Source organism: Cavia porcellus, unplaced genomic scaffold (assembly GCF_034190915.1).
Source record: "Cavia porcellus strain 051 isolate PalLab524CR breed Dunkin Hartley unplaced genomic scaffold, mCavPor4.1 scaffold_23, whole genome shotgun sequence".
NCBI lineage: Eukaryota > Metazoa > Chordata > Mammalia > Rodentia > Caviidae > Cavia > Cavia porcellus.
The window spans coordinates 31,951,770-31,968,219 of record NW_026947506.1 but is presented as its reverse complement, the minus strand read 5'-3'; the positions used below and the strand labels follow the sequence as shown (position 1 = coordinate 31,968,219).

At 43.6% G+C, this 16,450-nt stretch overlaps 1 protein-coding gene across 1 annotated transcript in view; it reads right to left on the bottom strand.

The window, feature by feature from the left end:
* Nucleotides 1-2,234: 2,234 nt before the first annotated feature.
* Nucleotides 2,235-16,450, bottom strand: part of LOC134472290 (speedy protein E4-like) — a 35,364-nt gene continuing 21,148 nt past the window's right edge. The window contains exon 8 of the mRNA XM_063233604.1: nucleotides 2,235-2,306. Coding sequence (XP_063089674.1) covers nucleotides 2,235-2,306 — 72 coding nt within the window. The remainder of the gene's footprint in view (nucleotides 2,307-16,450) is intronic.

Sequence of the window (16,450 nt, the reverse complement as noted above, 5' to 3'; positions counted from 1 at the left end):
GGGGACACTAAGCAAAAAGGCCAAACAAAATACATTCTTCCATGCCACACTCCAATGACTTGCTTCATCCAATTTGGACAACCTTCTGTTAAGCCCACTGCGCTTTGAACGCCTGTAACATGGATGTGAGGTTACGTTTCCAACACATGAACTTTCAGTGTCACCTTCAAACCATTGTCAACCTGCAGGTCAGCAGATAGATGCATGAGAAAGAAAGGGGATGGGTCTCTCCTCATGGCACATGCTTCCCAGGGTTCAGTAAATCATTAAATCATTATTGTTGTGTAGTTTTGCATCGTGTTGAGGAAAGTGGGAGGAGAGGTGGTCCAGATGTAGCAATGAATGCCCTGCTTCAGGGTAGTGGGACATGGCCTGGTTTACACAGGCAAGAAAAGGACCAGAGGTATAGAAAAGAGGGAAAGGAAGCCAGAGAGGAGGGCCACACCTGTGATCCCAGAACTCTGGGAGGCTGAGGCAGGAAGACAGCAAGTTTAAGTCCAGCCTGGGCAGCATAGCAAGATTTTATCTCAGAATTTTAAAATGATGAGGAGGTAGCCCTACATTGAATCTCTAGTGTCAGAAAAAGAAAGAAAGAGGAAAAGAAAGAGACAAGAAAAAGGAAGGCAAAGGATGTGGAGGGGGGGGAGGGTGGACATTACTGATGACAGGTCATACAAATTCCAGAGAGCTCAATGGGCAGAAGTTTAAAGGATAGACAAAAATGATTTTCTTCCTTTTTTTTTTTCATTTTTATCGGTACCAGGGATTGAACTCACAACTGCCTGCTTGCAAGGCAGGTGCCTATGCCGCTGAGCTAAATCCTCAGCTCCTGATTTTTTTTTCTTTCTGGTACTGAGGATTGAACCCAGGGGCTTTTGCATGGTATGTTTTTTAATTTTTATTTTATTTTTTGAGATGGGAATCTTACTATGTAGTTTATGCTGACCCCAAATTCACTATGTAGCTAAGGCTGGCCTTGAACTCATGGTGCCTCAGCCTCTCAAGTACTAGAGTTATAAATGTGCTCCACCAACCACACTTGGCTATTCTCTATCTTGGTACTATGGTTTCACTGAGTTGTCCGGGCTGGGCTCAAACTTGTGATTCTTTTACACAGCCTCCCAAGTAAGTGAGTAAAATAGGTACATACCACTATGCCCAGGAGATAAATATAGACTTACCTGGAGGTGAGATCCTGGAATAACTTTGAAGGTAAAACTAAGATGTATCCATTGGCTTTCTACAAAATACTTGAGAACCAATCTATGTAGAGAAAAGTGTCTGAGGTTCCAGACCAAGACTGGGCAGGTCCTTTGCTTTGGGCCTTGGATGGGCTTACCAGGTGGCCATGGTAGAGAGCAGGGCCTGGCAATTGTGGCAAGACAGCGTGGATCTTTCCAGCTCCCTGAACTCTGCTACATTGGTGTCATATCTAGGGGACAAATAATGAAAGTGCCTCCCTTAGCCTATCTGAAAGATCAGAATGGTCATATTACCCATTGCTCAGTGATCTTGCAAAGATGAAATCGGGTCACGTGTAAATCGAGGGGCTCTCCTGGTAGTGATTTGTTCAGAGGTTGCTGGTGTCTTAAACATTCTACGAGCCATAAAAAACAATTTCCACGTCTCTGCATGTCTCCCAATAAGGGCAAGAAGCAGCCACTTCTTTCAGCCTTCCTGGATCCTCTTGTATCTCTGATGCTTCAGGCAGCGATTCTAAGACAGATTCCAACTAAGGCTGCATGTGGATAGATAAGGTTTTGCAATGCTACTTTCTCAATTTTGTTTTTCTTTAGATGTTTCTCCATCCCCTTCCTTTTTTTGGAAAGAATTGCGAGAAGATTTCTTGTTTTTATGCTTACAAAAGCTCCACTCCGCTGGGGAGATGGTGCCAGTTGATTCCATACAGTGACTTCAGCACACCAGGCACACATCCAAGGGGAAAATACCCGTTGTGGTTTTCACTAATGACGCGAATTAGCCAAAGGAGTCCTCTGAGGAGGGATGAGAGACAAACATTGGGGGTAGTGATGATAGGGGTCCAGAGGCAGCATCTGGTGCTGGCTGAGAAAAGCCAGAGAAGGGACAGACATATGGAGCTGTGTCCAGGAAGCCAGTGGAAGGTGGTGCCTGAAAAGTGGCCATAAGAATCTCTGGATATAATGGAGCTGGATGTAGGGCCGGGGACGTGCAGGGTGGGATGCAGGCTGAGAGCATATCATGCAATGGATGGATCAGTGGGTGCCTTCTGCAGAGGTGACTTGGGAACCAGATGCCACCCACACCTGGTGAGATCCAGACATACCCTGGGGAAGGAAACAGGGCACAGAGGGCAGTGGATGGGTGGAGGGTTAAGTTCCTATCTCTGCATGTATTGGGACCTCAAAAAGAAGTTCAGCTGAGCGCTGGGGAATGAGAAAAGTTGTGTGTGAGTACTAAGGAGTTTGTGCTCTGAGAGTCACACGAAGCAGATAAAGGGGCCCAGAAAGGCTATCTGGGTTAGGTTACATAGTCGTGAGATGCAAGGGCCAGACGGGCACAGGAATAAGGTTTGATTAGAAAGGTGAAGTGTCCAAGCTACACAGAGGATCAGACTGCTCCATCTTATCCACATGCCACAGCTGGGTCCATGCCCAGCTTCTCGAAGAACCACAAAGCTTCAAAACTCAAAGGGAGCCAGCCTCTCCCAAGCCTCATGTATTGGAGCAATAACACTGCCAATTTTTTGCATAACCCACTTATTGCTCGTTAATAATGTTGTTTCTTAGACTTGTTCACATTTCATAAAATTACATTTACTTCCAAAGGAAACTACTTCCTCGCCATAAGAAGAAAATAAGTCTTGCTTTGCACAATCAGAAAGTAACCATGAAAAGTCAAGGAAGCTGGCACATGCCTGTAATCCCAGCACTCTGGGAGGCTGAGGCAGTATAAACCCAGGCTGGGTGACTTAACGAGATCCTCTGTCAAAAGAAAAAGAGTTGAGGATGTAGCTCATTGCAAATCCCCTGTGTTGAGTCTCCAATACTGCCAAAAAAGTCATTGAAATAAAAGTTACTCGAATTAAAAATATGTAATTATTTCTCATTTTCAAATGTGTTAACTGCTTTTAATTCCTTCATAGCCCACTCCATTATCATGTGTTGAAAGTTTATAATTAAATGGCATAGATACTTTAAACAATTTTTTTTGAGATAAGATCTTGCTGTATAGTTAAGGCTAGTCTTAAGTTTACTGTGTAGCCCAGGCTGCCCTTGAACTCAGAGTGATCCTCCTGCCTCAGCCTCCTGAGTACTGGGATTACAGGCGTGCACCACCACACCTGGCCAAAATTTACATTAAAGTAAATGAACCAGTCAACTGCAAGTAAAGATTATGTGTTAGTAAGGTGTGAAAAAGTGTAACTGGAAACAAACTCCTTTTAGGGAAGAGTGGAATCACCTGGGATGGGTCAAGATCAAAGAAATACTTGGTCCATGTTATTGACTTGAAAATAAAGAAGTTCTATGTCAGTAGAGTGTTTTGCTATTGCTGTTCATTTTCATGTTAACCAGCACCAAGAATCAGAAAGGGCATAATGGCAGACGCCTGTAATCCCAGCTACTCTGGAGGTTGAGGCAGAAGGATCCAAAAATTAAAGCCAGCCTGGGCAGCTTAGTGAGACCTTGTCTCAAAATAAATAAGAAGAGCTAGGGTTGTAGCTCAGTGGTAGAACTGTACTGGTTTCCATCCTCAATACAACTCCCCTCCCTCCACAGTCAGAAAGGGTAAAATACAACCTATTGGTAACAAGTGATGTTTTGTTCTTCTGGGAAGATCCTTAGCGTTTGGGGCAGGAAAATCGCAACCATCTGTACTGTGATTCTTGTGCGATTCTGTGCACATGCGCGTGCACAGGCCTGCCTGAGGGCTGTGACTGTCCCTCGCATACCTCTGTGAGTTGTCAGAACACTTACTAGTTTTATTTCCTGGATCTGCTTACCATGAATCCAACCAGCACAGTCCTTTGCCACAGTGCAGCACCCCTGTCATTTTCAATTTGTACCTCGTCTGTCTGTTCCCAAGAGTCGGGAACCTTGCCTCAGCTTTATCTCCATGAAGCCAAGCTGGTCTTGTCGTGGAGGGAATGACTCCAGAACTCAGGCTGCTTTCAGAAGCAGGAATTTCCTGCCATTTTGGCCCATTACTTGTTTAAAAAAATGAGTTGCAGAGGAATAATTTATACGCAGCACATGACCCTCACATCAAGTGTGCCTTTCTGTCAGTTCTGACAAATTTATACACCAACACAACCATCCCCACCATCAAGGTGGACATCATCTCTATCACCCCAGTCATCCCCTGAGCTTCTTCCATCCTCCCACCCGACATGAGGCAGCTCCTACCTTCCTGTCACTTTAGACTAGACTTGCTTTCAATATAGTCTCACGTAATGGGATCAGACAGTTTGTGCTTTCATGTCTTTTTTTCTCTCGGTATGCTTATTTTCTTTAACAATTTAAAAAAATTTTTATTTGAGATTGAATCTAAGGTCTTCACACTGAGCAACATCGGCAACCCTTTTTTATTTTCAGACATGTACTTGCTAAAATTCTGTGTCACCCAGGCTGTGCTCAAACTTGCATTCTTCCTAACTCAGCCTCCTCCCAGATGGTAGGGATTATAGGTGTGTACTGCCAGGCCCAGCTTCGGGGTATTTTTAAAAAATTTTCCATTCTGTTTAAAACATTTTCTTATTTCCTTTGTGAATTCCCTGTTGATTCAGGATTATTTAGAATGTGTTTTTGATAGTTCAATTATTTAGGAAGTTTTTTAGAGAGCTTTCTCTTAGTGAGCTCTGATTCAATTCCTTTGTGGCTTGAGAGCATACTCTGCTGTCACCCTAAAAAAATTTGGGAGGCTCATCATATGGCTGAATGCAGGGTCTGCTTTGGTGAACTTTTTGTGCACATTTGTGATGAATGTGTGTTTTGCTAATCTTCAGTGGGGTATTTTGTGCCCATCAGTTAAGTCAGCATTCAGATCTTCTTCCATGTCTCCTCTCATGTTCTGTCTTCTTTTTCTGGCAGTTAGTGAGAGGGGAAGGGGAGCACTAAATCCTCCAACTTTAATTAAGTTTGCTGATAGCACATAGTTGGGTCTTGCATTTTTATCTTATCTCACAACTGCTGTCATTTAAGATGGATCATTAAAGTGTAACATAATTATTGATATGGTTGGGTCTAAGCCTACCATGTTGCCATGTCTTTTCTGTTTGACCTTTCTTTGTTCCTTCCTCTTCTTTTCCTGCTTTCTTTGAGTTGAAATAATTTTGAGATTTTTTGTGCAACTCTGGCCTTCTGGATGAAGGCCTGCGCTTCTCGGCTGCCTCAGGACTGCCAATCTCTCTCCCTTCTGCTCAGTAACACTGTAGGGTCTGATTAGGTTTTCCCTCTCTGGGCCTCTGATCTGGAAGTTGCTCCTGGACAGGGAGATGGAGAGATTATGGGGTCCACCTCACCTCCCACCCTCATCTCATGCCACTAGTCCAGTTCTTTTGGCTCCCAAGGTCTGGAGGTGTCCTTCTACACATCAGTTTTGTAGTTGTTTACTGTAGGAACAGAATGCTTATCTTTATTCCTCCACCAGCAGAAATCGCAAGTCTCAGCACTGCCCACCTTAATCTTATCCAAGGCTGAGGATCTTCAAGTCATGGTTTTATATGATACTTATTTGCTTGTTTGTTTGATCGATTGGTTGATCGCGGTCCTGGAGATTGACCTCAAGACCTTCATCTCCAGTTCTTTTTTAAAATTTTTTAAAAATTTTGAGACAGGAAGGTCTTTCTAAGTCACTAAATTGCCCAGGCTGCACTTGAACTTGTAAGATCTTCCCATCTCAGGCTCCCAAAGTGCTGATACGTGAATTATTTGCGTACACATTAGCATAGGCAACCATTAAGATGTAAACATCAGAATACTCCTACTTAGCCAGAGCTTGTGGTACATGGCAATGGTTTGGAAAACCCTGATCAGAAGGCAAGTAGCTTGTCAGGATGGTCCTGTAAGCTGCCTGTGCCCAGCTCAACTTTCAGCTTCCAATTTCCTACTTTTCTCTTTGTTTACCTGCTTTCTCTTCTCTTCTTCTCTTGCTTCTATTTCCTTCCCTTTCCCTTCCCTCCGCCTCCTTTCCCTCTCTTTTCCTTCTTCTTTCTGTCTCTCTGTCTCTGTTTCTTTTTATTCCTCTCTCTGTTTGCATTATTTACCTTGAGTTAAGTTGTCCAGCCTGGCAGTCTTCCTGCCGTACCTCCCAAGTAGCTGAGATTACAGACAGGTGCCACCATGCCCAGCCGATTTCAATTTCTACTGCACACACTCTCGCTTGTCTCCCACTTTCTCTTCCTTATCCACAGCTGCTGTGCTTTGGGTATGGTTTAAGTGTGCCTACCCGAAGCTGCATGTGTTAGGAGCTTGGCCCCAGTGGATGGCTGAGGAGGTGGTAGGACCTTCATGAGTGGGGCCTAAGGGGAGGCCCTTGGATCATTTGGGGCCTTGCTCTTGTGGGGTTAAGATAATTCTCATGAAACCCTAATTAGTTCTGAAAAAGGATTGCTATAAAAATCTGAACCTGGCTCCACTCAGTTTGTCCTGACTTCCTGATTTTTTGTTTGTTTTAGCAATGCCAAAGTTTATTTGAAAACAGTAAAAGTGAAGAATGGGAGAGAAACCGGCTCTGCAGAGTAAGCTTGGACCAAGAAAAGGACAAGAAATGCAAGACAGAGCACACTTGGGAGAAAGTAGGACAGACTATTGTGAGCAAACCCACAATAGGAAGTCTTCTTGGCATCTGTGTTCTGTATTCTGCCCAAATCTTGAGGAAACCTTCAAGAACTTTTACATACAAGTCCGAGGAGCAATGCTGGGACCCCCACACCTTAGGCTGATGCCAGATCTGGGTTATTGTATTGAAAATCTGCCCAAGTGCTCATGAGAAGCCCACACAGAGGGCTTTGGGAACTGTTCCATGCATGTGTTCTGGCATCTTATAGTTAACAGTTCATACATACTTCCCCAGCTAGTTTTGCCATGCCCTAATCTCCTACGTCATTTCCCCAAGAAATCCTCATAATTCCTCATAATTCTTTATGGGAGGCTGAGGGAGTGGGGTCTTTGTCTTCTACAGCTTCTTCAAGCTGGAAGGGGCTGTAGACCCTACTTACTGTGGGTTATGTTCTCTCCCAACTGCCTTGGGGTGCTGTGGCTCACTGGCTAGACTGAAGAAGGAAAAACCTGTCAGAAAACAGTAAGAAAAGAGTTAATGACCATTGAGTTTCATTACTAGCCCAGATATAAGGAGCGAGTCACATTTCCATGCTTCCTGTATTGGCTGGCACTGGAGTCTCGTTTTTTGAAGAGAAATCTCAAGTCTTCCAGAGGCGCACAGGAGTAGGTCTCCTTCTGGGTGATCTTGTTCTTCAGACAGTTCAGGTGGGACTGGCTTTATTCTAGAAAGATGTGTCTTTCTCTACCACCTTACTATAGTGGATACAGCAAGGATTATTGAGCAAAGGGCCTTCCATTTTAGCTCTAATTGGTCAGCAAGTGCCCTCCTCTCTTCAGGTTTTAACAAACGTCTGGTCTCCAGAACAAACAGTAGGTGGTCCGCCTGTACCAGGAGCTAGCTGGACTCCGTTCCCATACCTTTGGATAGCCTGTACTACTGGGCCCAGATTAATGAGATATTGTAAGAGCCTCATGGTCTCTGGGTCTACTATTATATCAGAGAATAGAAATGGCCTTGCATATAACATCTCAAATGGGCCCAAATTTAACCCAGTTTTGGGCATGTTACAAATCCTCATGAGCACTATTGTCAGCAATTAAAACCAGGACTCAGCTCTTGGCAGAGTTTTGCCAGAGTTCATTTTATAATTTTATTTTTATTTTTTAAGTTTTTGGTACTGGGAATCAAACTCAGGACCTTGCGCTTGACAGGCAAGTGCTGTGCCACTGAGCTATACTCCCAGCCCCAGTGTTCACTTTAGAGTCCGGTTAGCTGTTTCTACTTTTCCAGAAGATTGAGGACCATTTCCCATGGAGGATTTTCACATTTTATCACTATGTTCCTTGAGGAAGGACAGGAATGTTTCCTCAGGAATGGGGAATAAGGCTAAGGCCTGGAGGGGCTATAAGGCTATCCTTCTTACAACCCTATCATACTTTTGAGTTCTAGTTCATAACCTCTTGTAGGATTCTTTGTCTTTCATCTTGTGTATGGCAAGTGGCCAAGATGAGTTGGACATCTCACCATGATAAAAGCAAGGTCAAAATGGAATTCAATCTGCAAACTTACTAGGATCCTCTGCCAGTTGGCCCAGGCATTCCTTACGCTGCTGGACATCTGCTGCTGAAAAAAGAAACTGCACCTGAGTACTCCCTGTCACCCTGGGACTTCTCTTAGAGAAACGCTAAGTTCTGAGTTAGAGCAGTAAGAAGCACCACTTCAGTTTTTTTTTTTTTTTATCTTTTTTGTTTTTACCGGTACCGGGGATCGAAGTCACGACTGCCTGCTTGCAAGGCAGGCATTTATGCCACTGAGCTAAATCCCCAGCCCCACCACTTCAGTTTTAAGTTCAACCTGCAGCACTTAAAACTGTCTGTGTGTGCACTGCGGGGCTTCCGGCTGTCTGAGCAGGATGATGAGGGGGCTGAGGAATGCTGGGCTCCCCTGGGGCCCTAGGCTCTAATGGAGTTCCTGAGTCACTTGGAGGGGGTGGGCCTGGTTTATTGGCTTGGGAACCCCAAGGAGGTGGTCCGGGGAGATCTATCAGTCCCGAGACCCATAGCCCCCTGAGAAACAAATGAGGGAGTCTCAGGATGGGGTCATCCAGAATACCTTTCTCCTCCCTCGGGGCCACTTTTAACCCCCATAGTTGCTGAACATTCCCTTTGATAGGGAGTCACAAAAGCCTGAATAGAAGGCATTTCATTCCATCTTGTATGCTTTAAGTGGAAATGCTAGAACTGGAGAATAGTTTCATAATTGAAATACCATCCTGTACCCGTCTTTTGCCACTTCCCAGAGTGTACTGAACCCAAACGGTATTGCAATATTGATACGCTGTTTCTGTTTTAGACGGTCAGGATCAAAACTTTCCCACTCATCAAACATATGCCTTTGTGGCGAAGTTGGCAAAATCCACGTGGTTTCCCATTGGCTTGGTTTGGGGCCTATAGAGAGGGAGACATCTAGATCTTGACTCCTGAAGATGGCTTCCTGTGCAGAAGAAGGATTCCACCAAGGATTCGATTAAGTATCTCTTGTGAGACTCTAACACAGACTAGACAGATGTCTCTGTCTGAATGATACTGGCATCATTACGCACAATAGAAAGTTCCCAGAGGGCTTTTGTTAGGGAGAAGGAGTTGAAGCTGCTTGTTGGTCTTACCTAGTACTTTAACTCCTGTGAAATAAGGATGGGGTTTCCCCAAGCAAAGTTCCCTTAGCCACTTAGTTGAACCCCTTGATGGTCCAACTTGTATTATGAGTCTCTTGCTGACTCTATTTGTATTCTGAGCCCTTGATGGCTCAGCTAATGTTTCAAGTCCCTTGGTGATGCTACTTAACCAGAATGGAGTAAACTGGGAAAACCCTCTTGCATTCACTCAGATGGTAACAACATTAAGATTGGGAATGGCTCTGCTTTTGGATACGCATAGTCTCTTTTGTTAAATTTTAAGTGCTGTCTATTTGTTCTGCTCAGATCATCAGGCAGGGAATTTCAAATTACCTGTACTTAAACAAGGAAGCATCCAGCCAGAAAGCTATAACATCAGGTGGTCAGTGAAAGCAGCTTGAACAGGCCCTCCCAGGCAGACAGGAAGGCTGTCCAGGAACGGTGACCCAGGCAAAAGCCTCAGGGGTTTTCTTTTCCAACAGACAAATTTTTCTCTTCTGTATGAGGAAGAGTTACTGTGCTGGTTAAAATAATTCAAAAAAGCAGAGCTGTTCCTCCCTCTGGGTCTCGAGTCAGAGGCTTAGCTTGTAAAGCTAGTTAGTAACAGAGAAACAGATGGAGGCAGTTGATGTAAACCACATCTACCCCCATGATTCCATGCAGACCTTCAGCCTACTTATTGGCGCCACCTACACCCAGGGTAGGGCACCCTTAATCCTTGCATCATACCAAAACACAAACTGAGGGGGGCGGGAGTCATTTACAGAACTGGAGTAAGCAGAGATCAGATTAATTTCCAAAAAGTGTGGCAAAGTACAACCAACGAACACAGGGACAGCAAGGACCAATGAATGACCCCCAAGCAGTCAGAAAAATAAAAGCCTACATTCCCTTCCCCACCTTTGCAGCTAGGCCAGGGAGCTCCTCTCTAGGCACCTTGAGAAAGTGCTCTGCTTCTGAGCTTAGGGGAGAGAGTGAGGGAAAAAAGGAAAGAAGAAAAAGCCTCGGTCCAGGAAGGGAGAAGCCAGTTTGCTTTTCCAGTGAGTCAGCAGAGGCCATGCTGGATCTGGGAAGCTAGTTTGAGCTTTCTGTAAGCCGCACAAACCAGGTGGGGGCCCAGTAAGAGAGAAGCTAGGTCGCCTTTCCCATGAGCCTACTGGCTTGCGTGCTGAGAATCAAGAAAACTCCCCTACCCCTTAAGTAGCCGGCTGGTTAGAGGACAGGTGAGTTGATAAGCAACTGAGATGTAAAACGACCAAATGCTTTTATTGTTTGACTGATTTTGCAGGACCAAGGCTGGTAGTCTGAGCATCTATTGGGAGGATGATGGAATGCAATATAGCAAATATGGGGATTTCCTTCTGTCTTATTTTTGAAATTCAATACTGTTCTGTTCAGTTTTGATCCGATTTATTGTTTTATTCAATGCTCAGTTTTGATTGGTTTATTCTGGTTTTTTTTTAATTTGATTTTACTGTGTCTGAGGGAATGGACAATTGGGGAGACAGGATATAAATGGTAGCCATTGTTGATGATCTCTTGACAGTTTTGAAGTTCTGTACCACTTTCACTACTTGGCTTTGATTTGCTTTATTCTGTTTTGTATTGTTGGATTTTATTATCTTAATAATAATAATTTTAAAAAAAAGAAAAACAAAACCTCATAGAGAAAAATGTAAATTGTGCCCAGCGTAGGTCTTACCTTTGTCTCTAGGACCTGAGTTTTGCTCCTGGCTGGCTATGCAAAACTGTTGCTGGGTAGCTCCTTCTAAAAGTGGCTCACCAAATAAACTTTACTGGCTTCTAGACTGCTTGCCTCTTCTTTTGGAGTTGGATTCGAGGTTCTTCTCATCTTGAACAAAGAATTGAATGAAATGGACAAAAAACAGTGGCAAAGTTTATTTGAGAAGGTAAAAGTGAGGGAGAAACTGGCTCTGTGGAGCAAGCTTGAGCTGAATAAAAGAGGAAAAAGCAAGAGAAAAGTACAGCCTAGAGGAAGATAAAAGTACACCCTTCCTGTCTGGCAATGTGATTTCTTCCCCCCACATGTGTCCTTCCACCACCATCTGCCATGCAGAAGGTAGCTAAGGATGGAGCCCTGGCCAGAGCCTGTGTCATGCTCTTTGGTATTTCAGCCTTCCAAACTGTAAGTTAAATAAAACTCTTTTCTTTATAAAATTAGCTTGTGTTAGTGCTGGGGACATATAGCCCACTAGCATAAGCACAAGGTCCCGAGTTCAATTCCCAGTATCCCACACCCCACCCCACCCCACCCCCAAAGAAAAGCAAAGAAAAGAAAAAATTAGCCTGCTTCATTCATTAAACATAGAACAGATTAACACATTATCCCAAATTTACAAGGAAGCTCGTAAGGGAAGAATCAGACCCCATGAATGTGTTTTGGGTGCTTACTCTTTGCCTAGTCGTTATTTACCTCTAAGATCACACACCATTTTGCTAGTAAAACTACAATGGATACCATAATGCATCTTGTTATCTTCAAAGTAGTTGCCTATACCCTCAGACATGATACACTCAAACAAAACAGAATAGAATAAAATCAGTCAAAACAATGAAAGCAATTCAGGGCTTCAAAACAAGCTAGTAGGAAATTAAAACTGGTTACCATAATATATTTTGTTATCTTTGAAATAGTTGTCCATGCCATCAAATATAATAAAATTAGACAAACTGAAACAGGATAAAACCAAACTAAATAGAACAATGAAAACAATATGGGTTTTAAATCACAATAATAGGTTAACAATGGCCACTGTCTTCCCTTTTTATTTCGCAGGATATATTGTGCATTTTGGACCCCACTACTCCTCTAGTTTTTATACTAGGGGAGCAACATGATACTCATTCATGTAACTCTGAACCATTTCACCCATGAGCATGATCTCAAGTTATATCCATTTACCTACAAGAGCCTCAAGGTTTTCTTTCTTTATAGCTGTGTAGTTTTCCATTGTATATAAGTGCAGGACTTGACCAGTCTGCAGCTGATGGGCAGTCTACCCCCACTTCTTTCCCTGTCACATAGAGCATTATTCTCTCTCCTTTGACTTTCAGCCTATGAACCCCCTTTTGGGTTAAATGTGTTTGTACAAACCATATTGATGGGCCCTGTCTCTTCATCCACTCTGTTTCTTTTTATTGGTGAATTGAGGCCATCTATATTAGTGATTATGGCCAACATGCCCTGGCTTGTCTCCACCATGCTATTTTCCTGCCATTGGTTGCCTACTTTGCCCCTCCATTCCATTGTCTGCCCTGCTTGGTGAGCCCTCTCTGTCACTGTTTCTGGAACCATGGTCTTTATAAAAAAATCTCTCTTGAATATCCTTCAGTATCTTTGTAGGGTTCATTTGGTGGTCATGAATTCCTTCAGTTGTTCTTTGTCACAGAAGTATATCATTTCTCCATTAATTTTGAAAGATAGTTTTGTAGGGTACGTCAACCTGGGTTGAAGGTTATTTTCTTCAGGACTTGAAATACCTCACTCCAAGTTCTTCTTGATTTGATGGTCTGTGTTGAGAAGTCTGTCATGATTCTGATAGATTTTCTTTTATAGGTGATCTGTTTCTTTTCTCTAACAGCCTTTAATATCCTGTTCTTGTGTTGAATTTCTGGGATCTTTATTATATGTCTGGGTGTAAATTTATTTTGGTTATGGCTAGCTGGAGTTCTATATGCTTCACTTATGTGAATGTCACTTCCTTTTCCTATGCTGGGGAAGTTTTCTGAAATTATTTCTGTAAACAGGCTTTTAATTTCATTTGTGTTGACCCCTGCTTTTTCACTCATATTTATTACTCTTAAATTGTGTTTCTTTTGGTTGTCTTGCAGCTGTTGAATTGTTACTTCCTGGTTCCTTGTTATTTTTAAGTGATATTTCCTTTTGTGATCACAAGCTGCAAACCTGTCTTCAAGGTTTGAAAGTCTACCTTTAGATTCTTTCAAGTGGTTTTGCCAGATTTCAGTGGAGTTTTTAATTTCCTGGGTATCTCTTGGAATCTGTTTCATGTATTCTAAGTCTTTTTTATATCGTTCATTCATGGTTTCCCTCATTTCCCCATGCTTCTTTATTCTTCCATCTAGTCTTCTTTAGAGATGCTTAGCAATTTTTTAATTATGTTGCTCATGTCTTCTTTTACCTGAGATGGTATTTCTGTCCTAATTTCTCCTATAGCCTCAGGAAGTTGTTTCTTTTCTTCAGTTACCATTACTTCAGAAACTTCAGGTGTGCAACTACTGATCTTTTCTACGCTTACATCTCCTGGACCAGCTCTGCTTGGGTTGGAGGCCTTTTGCTTCTTCATCTTGAGATATTCCCGAGTTCTTCTGGACAAGTGGGTGATGGGGCTCCAGGCACTTCCTATATTGGCTACAATTTCTCTGAAGCGAGACTGGTTCTTCTAGCCAGTGCTGACTACAGCTATCTGATGGTGACCGTTGGGTGCACTGGTGCAGGGCTCTCTGCTGCTTTTCTCAACCTGCTTTGGCTCATCGGTGGCTGGTGGAGTGGACGCAGGGGTGGAGGTGGCCACTGCCTCCCAGCTGGTTACCAGTGGGGATCTATGATAATGGTTGCCAGAGTGTGCACCGGGAGCAAGGCCAGCTGCTGCTTCCCTTTCGATTTGGTTAATGGCAGGGAGTCCCCACCATAGCTGTTAGAGTACATGCGTGAGGTGGGGGGTGCTGGCTGCTGCCTCCAGGTCAAGATGGTTAGGAAACCTCAGTGATGGCTGTTGGAATGGGCACAGGGACAGGGAGGGCTTAGTCTAAGCAATTTCCACTGGTCTGCTCCCAGATAGGAGCTGCTGGAGGGAGTTGGCTGGCCACAGTTCTTGTTCTGGGCTTATCCTACCTGACTCCAAAATGGCTCCTGGCCAATTGCTCTTTCCCGTGGGAGGACTGAGCCCTCTGTACTCACCACCAGTGCAGTGCTCTGCATCTGCTCCTTCTCTCCACCACTATGTCTCTTTGCAGAGGCCTTTGGGCTCGCCAGCCACCACCGTCTCTATGAGTGTGCATCCCCAGGTTCCAACAGCTTCTCTTGCACTGTGGGTCCAGCTCCAGGTGCAGGGGTCGTCAGCTACCACCTTCTTCTTTAAGTTTTTTTTTTTTTTTTTTTACTTTCTCTGTGAGCTTCAATTCTCATTTTAGGTTCTTCCTGGGTCTTGAGAACCCACTTCCTTCCTTCTTGTCTTCCCCACGATGCTATATTCCAGCATCTGGACTGTTTCTCTCAGGGAGGCTGTTTACTGTGCTGCTTACTGTTCCACCATTTTCCTAATGTTAGAGACTAGGTTGTGATTCCAAAATGTTTATATGTTGGAACTCTCATCCTAGTGCCTCAAGAAGGTGAGTCAGAGTCTTTAAAGAGGTGTTTAAATTATAAAAAGGTCATTAAAGTGGGCCCTAACCCAACAGGTCTGTGCCTTTAAAAGATTAGGACACAGACAGGCATGAGCAGTGACCCTATGAAGGCGCAAGGAGAAGGTGGCCTTCTGCAGACCAAAGAGAAAGATCTCAACAGAAACTGACTGTATTGACCCGTTGATCTCAGACGTGTCTACTGAACTGTGAGAAAATAAATTTCCTGCTGTTTAAGACTCCTAGTGGTGCCACTGTGTTACAGCAGCCCTGGAAAATTCACATGAGCAACTAGCAGTGCTAATCAGGTGAAGAAATGATGAAAACCCTCAAAATGGGAAACTTAGTCAATAATCACTGTAATATATAATTCAAAAATATCATCATCATCATTATTATTACTTAATGTAATGTGAGGCTGAGGGAGCATCGAGGAGGTGCCCATTGTCTCTGGGGACCAGCACAGGGCAAGTTACCCCTGAGCAAAGTCCCAAAGATTGAACAGCAACTTATCAGTGAGGAGACTGAGCTGGGGGAAGGAGCAGAAGGACAAAAGAGTGTGGCAAGGACGCTCAGAAACAGGTTTGAGAAGGAGCCTGACTTGCAAAGGATTTACAAGCTGCTCAAATAGAAGTAGGGAGTGAGACAGAGACTGGAAGTGGTAGGAAAGAGAAGAGAAAAATTTGGAACCAAATCACAAAGGCTTTGGGTATAAGCCTAAGAAATGTGAGTTTTATTCCACGTGGAAGCAGAGCACTAGGGAGGGGTTGGAAGTCAACAGACAGTAGAGTCTTCATTATGTGAAATCTGTTTAAAAACAGCAGAGATGCATGGTGGTGCACATGTGTAACCCCAGCACTCAGGAGACTGAGGTGGAGGAGTGCTATGAGTTCTAGTCAGCCTGGGCTACGTAGCAAGTTCAAGGCCAGCCTGAGTCACACAGTGAGACCCTGTCTCAAAGACCGAAAATAATAATTGCAATGATAATGGTAATAATAATAATAATAATAATAATAACAATGATGATAATGGCAGAAAACCTTCCACTGAAGAGGACAAAAATAATCTGGACATCACATCAAGAAGACAATCTTTTAATATCTTCAGCAGTAACATGACAGAGCCATTTCTGTTCTGAGGTTGGGAAGAAGGCAGAAATCCAGAGATATGAGTGAAACATTCAGAGTTGCTTGGACCTGGGTTTGAAGCAAATTCACTTTCTACCAGTAGCAACCCTAAGGGGCCACTCTAAACTCCTTGCCCATTAAACTTTGGGTTGTACCAATTTCTGTCACTTGTGCAAGTCTAGCAAGACAGAGTATTTGCACATATTGAGTTTAGGGGAGCAACTTAATTACTTATGCATAGGTAACTAGGGACACTACAAACCTAGAGTTCAACACAAGATCAGGGCTCAGGAAAGTTGCCCAGGGCAGATAAAATCCTCTCTATGTGAGCTCCACTGGCACCATAGCTGGGGGATACTGGAAAACAGCCTGACAGAAGGCAGACTAATAAGAAAAAGAAACCATACAAATGTAAAGTTTACATGACCCGGGAGCCTGCAGACAGGAAGGCCCAAAGAAACAGGTAAACTTGTATATATTTAACCTTAGGTTTGATGAAGATTAG